General features: G+C 38.9%; 1 protein-coding gene across 1 annotated transcript; it reads left to right on the top strand.

Moving 5' to 3' along the window:
• Nucleotides 1-7,082: 7,082 nt before the first annotated feature.
• On the top strand, nucleotides 7,083-10,781 carry LOC147898922 (pentatricopeptide repeat-containing protein At3g16610-like). The gene is made up of 2 exons (XM_087378555.1): nucleotides 7,083-7,566; nucleotides 7,666-10,781. The coding sequence occupies exons 1-2, from the start codon at nucleotides 7,281-7,283 to the stop codon at nucleotides 10,053-10,055; spliced, it is 2,676 nt and encodes an 891-aa protein (XP_087234681.1). The 5' UTR covers nucleotides 7,083-7,280; the 3' UTR covers nucleotides 10,056-10,781.
• The last annotated feature ends 368 nt before the right edge of the window (nucleotides 10,782-11,149 follow it).

Raw genomic sequence — 11,149 nt, 5'->3', positions numbered from 1 at the left:
AATCATGTATCTTTTCATAATGCTAGTTTGAAAGCATGTCTTAGTAGCTTTATTTATCTATAGTATACATTAAAAAAATGTTCTTTTATTTTATTCTTACTTTGCACTAATAAAGATAACTTAACCATAGAAGAAATTGTATAGAATATATTGTTGTTTTGCTTTTTTGAAGTATTGAGGAGAATTCTGTCTTTATGAAAATTGAGGAGATAATGCTATATGTTATAGGAAGAACCTCCTCATATATAATAATTTTAAAGGAGGTACCAAGAGGTATAGATATATTTAAAGAGATCTAGCATCTCAAAAGTTAAGGAGAAATAGTCACATTTGTTTTGGACTTAGTTTTCCTTTAGTTGATCCTTCACATTTCATAAGCAACTTTTTTGTTCATTCAAGATAGCAATAGGGAATGATGAGGATAGAGAGAAAGAAGAGTCATAAAAAAGAGCAAGAGAAGGTACCAAGAACAATTTTCTCATATAATTAGATTCAATTGTAATTCAAAATTAAACTCTATCTTCTTTGAATTTAGTTTATCATTTTGATATATATACATACATACATACATACACACACACACACACACACACACACACACACACACACACACACACACACACACACACACACACACACATGTATATATATATATATACACATATAAATATATATGTATGTATATACATACATATATACATACTTACATACATACAGCAAAATTAGGACCCCATTGGTTGCCTATTTCATGCATTTTGTTGTCTCATGAGCATAAGAACAAGCACTTGTGTTCCTTACCTTTCTTTGCAATGGGGGTCTTGATTTTGGGGGGGGTATGCCAAAAATTGATCAACAACATTATTTGATGAATATAGTTTTAGTTGATGGAGAAAATGGACATGAAAACCATCTAAATTGGATCTTGCCAATCGATTTGATATATGACATGACCCCATTCGGATATGCAAGTCCAAAGATACGGGGTGCTACTTTTAGGGTTTGAATGCCTAAAATAGGCAACGCGTTAACGCGCTCCCTATTTCATGCATTTAGGCCTCAAAAGTAGGACCCCATTGGTGTTGCCAATGGGGTCCTACTTTTGAGGCCTAAATGCATGAAATAGGCACGTTTTAACATGCTGCCTATTTCAGGCATTCAGGCCCTTCGTATCTTTGGACTTACAAATCCAAATGGGGTCATGTCATATATCAAATCAAACTGCAAGAGCCAATTTAGATGATTTTCATTTCCATTTTCTCCATATATCAAAATTATATGCATCAATATATACATATATGCATCAACATACACACACACACACACACACACACACACACACACACACACACATATATGTATGTATGTATGTACATGCATATATATATATACATACATACATACATATAAACATCAAAAGTAAGACCCCATTGGTTTCCCATGTCATGCATTTTGTTGTCTCATGAGCATAAGAACAAGCACTTGTGTTCTTTACCTTTCTTTGCAATGGGGGTCTTGATTTTGGGGGGGTATGCCAAAAATTGGTCAACAACATTATTTGATGAATATAGTTTTAGTTGATGGAGAAAATGGACATGAAAACCATCTAAATTGGATCTTGCCATTTGATTTGATATATGACATGACCCCATTTGGATATGCAAGTCCAAAGATATGGGGTACTACTTTTAGGGCCTGAATGCCTAAAATAGGCAACGTGTTAACGCGCTGTCTATTTCATGCATTTAGGCCTCAAAAGTAGGACCCCATTGGCAACACAATGGGGTCCTAGTTTTGAGGCCTAAATGCATGAAATAGATAGCGCGTTGCCAATGGGGTCCTACTTTTGAGGCCTAAATGCATGAAATAGACAGCGCGTTAACACGCTGCCTATTTTAGGCATTCAGGCCCTAAAAGTAGGACCCCATATCTTTGGACTTACAAATCCAAATGGGATCATGTCATATATCAAATCGAACAACAAGAGCCAATTTAGATGGTCATGTCCATTTTCTCCATACATCAAAATTGTATGCATCAATATATACATATATGCATCAACATATACATATACATACATATATATATACATGCATACATACATACATACATGCATCAATATATACATATATGCATCAACATATACATATACATACATACATACACACACATACATACATACATACATACATACATATATATATATACATACATATATATATATATATATACATACATACACATATATATACATACATACATATATATATATATATATATATATATATATATATATATATATATATATATACACATATATACATATATATATATATATATAGATATATATATATAGATATATATATATATATATATATATATATATATATATATGTATGTATGTATGTATGTATGTATGTATGTATGTATGTATGTATGTATGTATGTATGTATGTATGTATGTATGTATGTATGTATGTATGTATGTATGTATGTACATACATATATACATACATACATACATACAAACATCAAAAGTAAGACCCCATTGGTTGCCTAGATCATGCATTTTGTTGTCTCATGAGCATAAGAACAAGCACTTGTGTTCCTTACCTTTCTTTGTAATGGGGATCTTGATTTTGGTGGGGTATGCCAAAAATTGATCAACAACATTATTTGATGCATATAGTTTTAGTAGTTTTAGTACACATACATACATACACACATACATATGTGTGTGTGTGTACATACATACATGGATGCATGCATGCATACATGCATACATGCATACATACATACATACATACATATTGATGCATATAGTTTTACTAGATGGGGAAAATAGGCCCCACTCCGATTTTTGTGGAGAGACACAACTAGACAAATAGAGCAAGTCCAAGGGGTCGCTAGGGACACCCCCCGGCAAATGGAGATACCCGGTATGCAATTTTAGCACCAATTTTGGGATGTAAGCTGCATAGTCATGTCCAAAAAAAGTTGTCAATTCTTGCATTAAATGTAGGGTGGTAAATATATCCTATTCCGTCATGGGGCCGGAGAAGACGGAGGCAAAAAATTGAACCTCCAAAAAGACTTCTTTTACCGGTCTATGGGGACCGGCTCTTACTAGTGTTGAGAGTGGACAAGACAGCTACTGTTGTGTGATATGGGAATCTCCCAGTTTGCAATTTTAGCACCAATTTTGGGATGTAAACTACATAGTCAGGTCCAAAAAAAGTTGTGTCAATTCTTGCATTAAATGTAGGGTGATGAATACATCCTATTTCATCATGGGGCCTACAGAAGACGGAGGGAAAAAATTGAACCTCCAAAAAGTCAAGGGGTATGCACAGACATATGGCATTGATTATGAAGAAACATTTAGTCCGGTTGCAAGGATGGCAACCGTAAGAGCAGTCGTCGCTATGGCTGCATCAAAGGGATGGTCTTTACATCAGATGGATGTAAAGAATGCCTTCTTGCATGGTGATTTGCAAGAAGAGGTCTTTATGGAGCAGCCACCAGGTTATGTTCATGCTGTTCATCCTGAGTTTGTTTGCAGGTTGAAGAAAGCCTTGTATGGCTTGAAGCAAGCACCTAGAGCATGGTCTGAATTCTACCCTAAATTTTTTGAAAGGAAAATATATTTTAAATAAGTGTTTTTAATAAAGATAAACATCGTGCGAGGAAAATACGGTTGTAGGTGAGTGTGCATCAACATTATCTCATTTTTGGAATGTGAATATTGTGGCCATAAGCTTATTGTTGGTGCGACAACATGTTTAAAGAGGGCTTCTTTCTAGTTGGTTCAAATTTTGAATTTAATATTTATCCTCCACCTAATGTGTTAACCTTTGTAAATCATATTCATAGAAGGTAACAAAGGTGGTTAACCTGCATGCATTAAGAATATAGCCTACAAAAGAGGATCACATACAAGTAGATGATGAATTTTAAGCCAATTAATGTAAGATGTAAGCGAGCACACGTAGATATACAATGGGATTAATGTAAGAGGATAAAGAATGAGTGCTACAAATCTTGAACAGGAGGACTAATGTCTATGGAAGAGAGTATTCTAATACAATATGTGCACTAGGAGCATTTAAGATAAACAAAAGCCTTTGTAGAAAATGGCATATGAGAGATGATACATTTCATCTTGCTAGACTAGGCTTTGTGCTACCTAATTATAGTAAAATAAAAATCGACTAGCATATTGATCAATTAGTATCAAAAATTAGTGAGCACATTTAAATATAGATGGATTGATGTAAGAGGATATTCAATAGCTCCACTAGGAGCATTTGAGATAGACAAAATCCTTTGTAAAAAATACTATACCTTTTAAGGTTATGAGAGACCAAACTATTCAAGGCCAAGTTTTGAGCTACTTGATTACAATAAAATGCAAAGTAAACCTCTTGGAAAGGTGAAAATAAACCTTGGGTGATTGTTTGCAAAAGAAATCTTTCATTTCATACCTATTTATGGATACAGTTTGTCTTTTTATGGATGGATCAATAAATAATCAAGACCATGAGTGAGCTATAATATGCATAACACCCAAGGGATTAATGTTTTTAGAGAGTATTGATACTTCTCTCAAAGATAAGGAATCACCTTATATTTGACATAGCACTATCTAAAGTAGGCAAATGTGAAATGCGACCATATTGGTAACAAAAAATATAAAACATTTTGCTTCCTTTAACTCGGCCATCCATAGTTCAATGAGCAGAGTTCAGAGTGGTAAATACTTTTAGACTATTCCCCATCCATCCACAGTTCAGTGAGAAAAGTTCACAGGTTTAAAGGATATTGGAATGCATTATGTCTTCCTTGAATTTTGTGTGTCAATTCCCTTCATGAGTTTTGAGGCTCCTTAGATTCTACCTCCCCCAATATCTTAGCCAAAATGCATCAAGATCTTGGTAGTGGGAGTAGAGGTTAGTGTGCCCAAATCTTCCCACCCACCACGAGCAAATCTCATGTCCCTTTCCATGATAAAAAATTCCAAGAAGGGGCACTATCTCAATATTATCTCATATCCATTCAATTACAAGGGCAAAATGTAAAACAAGAGTTGTGATGTTCATGGACTAACATTCCTCCAAAATATCTCTCAATGCATGATGTCTCACCACTAGGAAGCACCAAAATCTTAAGGAGGCTCATACTATGTCGTTGTGTAAGAGAGTGCTACTCAAGGTAAATCATTCCATTAGTGTCCATTCCTATCCATTAAAGCATATCCCATGTGGACAATATGATCCTTACAGTATATACTGAGAGTGTTACTCAAGGTCCATTACTCCTAGTTTTATTTAGTGCCCAGCCTAATGAAAAGTAATGGATAAAGTCTCATCTCTTCTTAGATTATCCCCTAAAAAATTCTCAAAACTATAAGGTATAAGTTAAGAGGAGGCTTGCTCATATACATTAGTAACAAAATAGGGGTGGTGATGTAGTATTAACACCTCCACATCCCAAGGAGAAGCCAAAGTGGGGGAAAATATTAAAAATGCTTGATAGTTAACTAAAGTCATTGTAATAGCTTAATTTCTCCAATTAAGCATTATTTCTTGGACATAATCTTGCCTTCTCAAAAAAGTAAATCCAAGATAGAGGATAACTTTCTAAAATGAAGGACACAAGCTTAATTTCATCAAAGTATTACACATGCTTTCGTTTATGAGTGAGGTTAGGCTTGAAAAATCCTAGTGGCAACTCATTTATGAGTCACTCAATGACAAGGGGTAAATGTTATATGTTTGCACAAGTCATCAAAGTGTTGAAAAACCCAAAGATTGCAACGGTCCCCGTGTAAGTGTGTGCGTGCGCACGTACATGTGCACAAACATGAGTGTGTGTTTGTGTGCCTACGCACATGTGTGTGTGTCCCACCCCATTCTCTAATTGCTACCACTAGACTATAGTGGAGGTATGCTAGACACCTCATTATAATGTGGGTGCCTATTACTCCTAGCACAAAACTTATTTAAAGAGTAGGGATGAGAATCAAAACCTAATCATCTAGTGATGGCACAATTTCTCTGGTATTCATAAGTGCTCCTGGAAATTCATTTATCAAAAAAATCCTTGACCAATAGAAAGATAAGGTTACTTTGTTTATTACAATTCTTTTTTCACTTTGGAATTCCCCAAGAATCTTTGGTTTTCAAAAACTTTATTGAAATATAGGGAAGCCTAGAAAGGAATATGAGATGTGTAGGGACCAACATTTTAGCAAGTGGATAAATATGACAAGGGGAGTAGATTAGAACGTGGGATTAAGAGGTCTAGCCAAGTCTCTCAAGCTAACGAGCTGGGAGCAACAATTCAGGCATGCTCATGAGTGGCAGTGCTTATTGATCATAAGTTTGATTTATAATGGTTCATTGACTCACAATAGTGCTAGCATACAGGGTGGATGTGAAGTCAGTGTTTTTGAGCAAGGATCTCTAAGGGAATGGACTTTCATGTTACAACATTATAGACAAGGTTTGAGGTTACAAAAGGGTACTCTAAAGATGAAATTCAGGATCACATATTGGTTAAACTAGGGACCCTTGATATGCCAACTTTTCTCTCTTCTATGTAAGAGGAAAGCAAGTGATGATAATTCTCTCTATCGATTAATCTTGCCATTGACAAGGTGACTAGGAATTTAAATCTTAGGGCGGTTACACACAGGCACCCGGACACCCATCGTAGGGAATGAGCGAATGCCCATGTGGCATTGACGTGGCAAAAAAGAATTGGTAGCGAAAAAAAGGGTTGTCCATCATGATGGGCAAGCAACCTTCCCCGCGCAAAGGCAACCTCCCCCACCAAGCGCAAAACAAGGATTAGGACCTGCGACCCCCAGATAGGATTTCACGAACAGGGTTTCATGAAGCCTGACCACTATGCCAATTTGGACTATGTTGAAATAAATGTAACACATTTTTTCTTATGATTTGTGCAGTTGGTGTGTAAAAACACCTTGCCCATCGCCCATCCTCACGTGGCGGTGTGTAACCAGCCTTAAGACTCATGGATTATGGGAAGTTGTGGATAAACTATTAATGATTGGGCATGAGATGTATTCGATTCATGTGGACAGGTACACTCGGTACACTAGATCACCTAGCCAAAGACCTCTTTCCATCACTAAATGCGGTGACATACTCGATTACGTAATCGAGTTCAAAAATGCACCACCAACATTTCAGAGGTTCATTGTGGAGACATTGAAGGTGAATTCCTGATAATTTTTTTCAAGGTACACCTTGAAGCTGATGCACTTTGAGTGTCTAGAAGCGGTGCTTCAAAAATGCAAGGAGACTCAAATCCCATACAAATGTGAAATATTCAAGCAATTTATACAGACGAATATGGACAGGAGTAAGCCAGATCCTTGTCATGCAACCGCAAGGAAACTATTCAGCCCTATCGTTGCTCAGATGCGTGGTACGGCGTTTTTAAGTGGCGGAAATCCACACTCGGACTGGTTGGCAACTCATCTATCGAGTTGTAACTCTCCGATGACTCTCCCCGAGGAGAGCGGAGCGTTTTTGCGTTCAGGTAGCTGTCTTTTAGTGTACGGTCGAAATTCTACATGGATAATGTCTGCCCTTAATTTCACCCATTGAATTATTTTATCATTATAGTTATGCTTCTCAGGTAGCTCACGGATCGAACGCTTATCGAAGGCCCAAGACCAGGGCTTGGTGGAGGAAAGTGGCAAACCCGGCTTCACATCTAGAGGACGGGTGAATGTATCTATAGCACAAGAACAGAGAGAGAAAAGCGGCTGGGAAACGCTCTCCTTAGAGGAGGCACTCACGTCTTTGGAACAGATGCCCCAGCTGCCTTCTGTTCAGAACCTCATGTGCATCTTACAGAAGTGCAGAACAAAGAAAAGCGTAACGTATACCAAGCGCTTGTATACCTACATGTGCAAAAAGGGGCTGGAAGACCATAGATCTCTTGGAAACTACGTTGTCCCAATGTTGGTCCAAGTTGGAAGCATGTGTGATGCTCAGCAGGTTTTTAACAAGTTGGTTGATCGGAATGTGTATTCTTGGACTTCTCTCATCATGGGTTATATCGAATGTGGGGAATCACAGCACGCCCTCAACCTTTACTACGTAATGCAAAAGGATTCCGTACATCCTAGCAAGTATACCTTCGTGGCTCTACTAAAGGCTTGTGCTAGGTTGAAAGATTCAGAAAGAGGCCAAGAAATGCATGCTGAGGTTGCCAGAAAGGGGCTGGAAGGAGATCTTTTTGTTGGCAACACCTTGGTGGATATGTATGCAAAGTGTGGCTCACTTGCGAAAGCTCAGGAAGCTTTTAACAAGCTTCCTGTTCGAAATGAGGTCTCGTGGAATGCACTACTTACAGGATATGCTGAGCATGGGCTTGGTCAGGAAGCTCTGAACTGTTTTCAACAGATGCAACTGGAGGGTCTCTCTCCAGATGCTATCACATATGTTTGCAGCTTAAAAGCTTGTGGCAGCATAGGAGCCATAGAGAAGGGCCAAGAAATACATGCAGAGATTGCGAGGAAGGGACTGGAAAGAGATCTTTTTGTTGGCAGCACCTTGGTGGACATGTATGCCAAATGTGGCTTGCTTACTAAAGCACAGGAAACGTTTGACAAGCTGCCAATTCGAGATGTAGTCTTGTGGAATGCACTGATCGCGGCCTATGCTGAGCATGGCCTTGGTGAGGCAGCTCTGAACTCTTTTGAACAGATGCGACTGGAGGGTCTCTCTCCAAATGCTGTGACATTCGTTTGTAGCTTAAAAGCTTCTGGCAGCATAGGAGCTCTAGACAAGGTCCAAGAAATTCATGGTGAGATTGCTAGAAAGGGGCTGGAAAGTGAGATCTTTGTTGGCAGTACTTTGGTGGACATGTATGCCAAATGTGGCTCAGTTGTAAAAGCACGGGAAGCTTTTGACAAGTTGCCAGTTCGAGACACAGTCTCATGGAATGCAGTGATTGCAGGATATGCTGAGTATGGGCTTGGCGAGGAGGCTCTGAATTGTTTTGAACAAATGCGAGTAGAGGGTCTCTCTCCAGATGCTGTCACATTTATTTGCAGCTTGAAAGCTTGTGGCAGAATAGGAGCCATAGACAAGGGCCGAGAAATACACTCCGAGATTGCCAGAAAGGGGCTGGAAGGAGATCTTTTTGTTGGCAACACCTTGGTGGACATGTATGCCAAATGTGGGTCAATTGCAAAAGCTCAGGAAGTATTTGACAAACTGCCTGTTCAAGACATCGTCTCGTGGAATGCTCTAATTGCAGGATATGCCGAGCAGGGGCTTGGTGAGGAAGTGCTAAACTGTTTCGAACAGATGCAACTGGAGGGTCTCTCTCCAGACTCTGTCACATTTGTTTACAGCTTGAAAGCTTGTAGCAGTGTAGGATTGATAGACAAGGGCAGAAACATATGTGCTGAGATTCGCAGAAAGGGGCTGGAAAGGGATCTTGTTGTTGGCAATGCCATGGTGGATATGTACGCCAAATGTGGCTTGCTTGCAAAAGCACAGAAGGCGTTTGACAAGCTGCCGGTACGAGACATAGTCTCATGGACTGCACTGATTGCAGGATATGCCCAGCTAGGAGAAAGTAAAATTGTTTTCCATATGCTTGAGAGAATGAGAGAAGAAGGGATAAAGCCAGATGTTGTCACATTCTCGATCATCCTTACTGCATGCAGTCACACGGGGCAAGTAGATAAGGGCCAGAAGTACTTTTTGGCCATGAGCAAAGACTACGGCATCACTCCAACTATTGAGCATTACACTGTCATGGTTGATCTCCTTGGCCGTGCAGGCCAATTAGATGAGGCAGTAGCAATGGTGAAGAAGATGCCTTTCCATCCTAATCTTGCAGTGTGGCATACGGTGTTGGCCACTTGTCAAAAGTGGGGTTATGTGAACCTTGGAAAACTGGCTTTTGAATATGCAGTGCAATTGGATGAAAAGGATGTTGCAGCTTATGTCTTGATGTCTAACATCTATGCAGATGCTCACATGCAGGAGGAAGAGGAGGAGGTTTAGACAATGAGGTGGAAGAACAAACATGGAAGAAGCCAAGTTTGTGAGCTTGTGCATTCATTTTTGGTGGCAGATACAAGAATAATCAAAGCAAACAGATATATGCAAAGCTAGATCAGCTTTCCCTCAAAATGAGGACTGATGTGTCCCAGATTTACATTGGGTGCTATGAGAAATGTCCGTTTATACCCCAAAAGATGGGTTATTTGGGCACACTATATCATGTGTGCCCTAATCAATACGCCCAAAGGAAAGTCTATACACGTTAAGAATTTCCATGTTTGTATTGATTGTTATGCAGTTACTACACTGATGTGCAGCTGATTATCCTTGTCAGGGATGCAAACTGCTCTCATGTCTTCAAGGAAGGAAAGTATACTTGTGGGGACTGTTTGTGAAGCTAGTGCATCTACACTGTCAGTGTCCCTGTATTTGAAACGATGGAAAGATAGGTGAGGCATATTTAGAGGAGGAGGATGAACTTGAGTCAGATTGACTTTTACAAGATGGTGAATCTGTTGCTAACAAGGGACTGCTTGTGAAGCTAGTGCATCTACACTGCCGGTCTCCCTCTTATTTGAAATGATGGAAAGATAAGTAAGGCATATTTAGAGGAGGATGAAATTGAGTCAGATTTGCTTTTACACGATGGTGAATCTGTTGCTAACAATGAGGTGGCGTGAAACCGTTTGTAGAAATCAAGTCTCTAATTTCTATGAATGCAGACCTGCAAAGCTTGTGATTTCTGCGAATTAAGAGTTTGTGACCTTTTTTGTGATTTTAGTGGACGTGGTGCTTGCACTTATGACAGACGTCTTCATCATATTCAATTCGGTTGTGATTTTTTCTTTCTTGAAATAAAGTTCAAAGGAAAACGGTTGATCAGGAAATGGATTTAGCCAACCCTAATACGAGGGTGAATTGTATAAATGGAAAACATAGAGAGTACAACCCAGACCTTGGCTCTATGTGACCTTACCCAAAAGAGAATGTAGAGTCTTACAACCAAATCATAGCTGTACAGGAGGCATATACTGAGATAACTCTAGCCAAGCCTTCTCTGCAACAGAAGCAGGCCAGGGACAAAGCCGAAATGT

The sequence above is a fragment of the Dipteris shenzhenensis genome, chromosome 8 (genome assembly GCF_047967505.1).
Source record: "Dipteris shenzhenensis isolate YYH24624 ecotype China chromosome 8, Dip_SZ_1.0, whole genome shotgun sequence".
Classification (NCBI taxonomy): Eukaryota; Viridiplantae; Streptophyta; class Polypodiopsida; order Gleicheniales; family Dipteridaceae; genus Dipteris; species Dipteris shenzhenensis.
The sequence above is the reverse complement of the archived record's forward strand: the minus strand, read 5'-3'. Positions and strand labels throughout refer to the sequence as shown.

Excerpts from the sequence above, each read along its gene's own strand:
- LOC147898922 (XM_087378555.1), top strand. The coding sequence starts at position 7,281 with ATGCACTTTGAGTGTCTAGAAGCGGTGCTTCAAAAATGCAAGGAGACT. Across the intron at positions 7,567-7,665 it reads CGGAGCGTTTTTGCGTTCAG|GTAGCTCACGGATCGAACGC; the intron begins GTAGCTGTCTTT and ends TATGCTTCTCAG.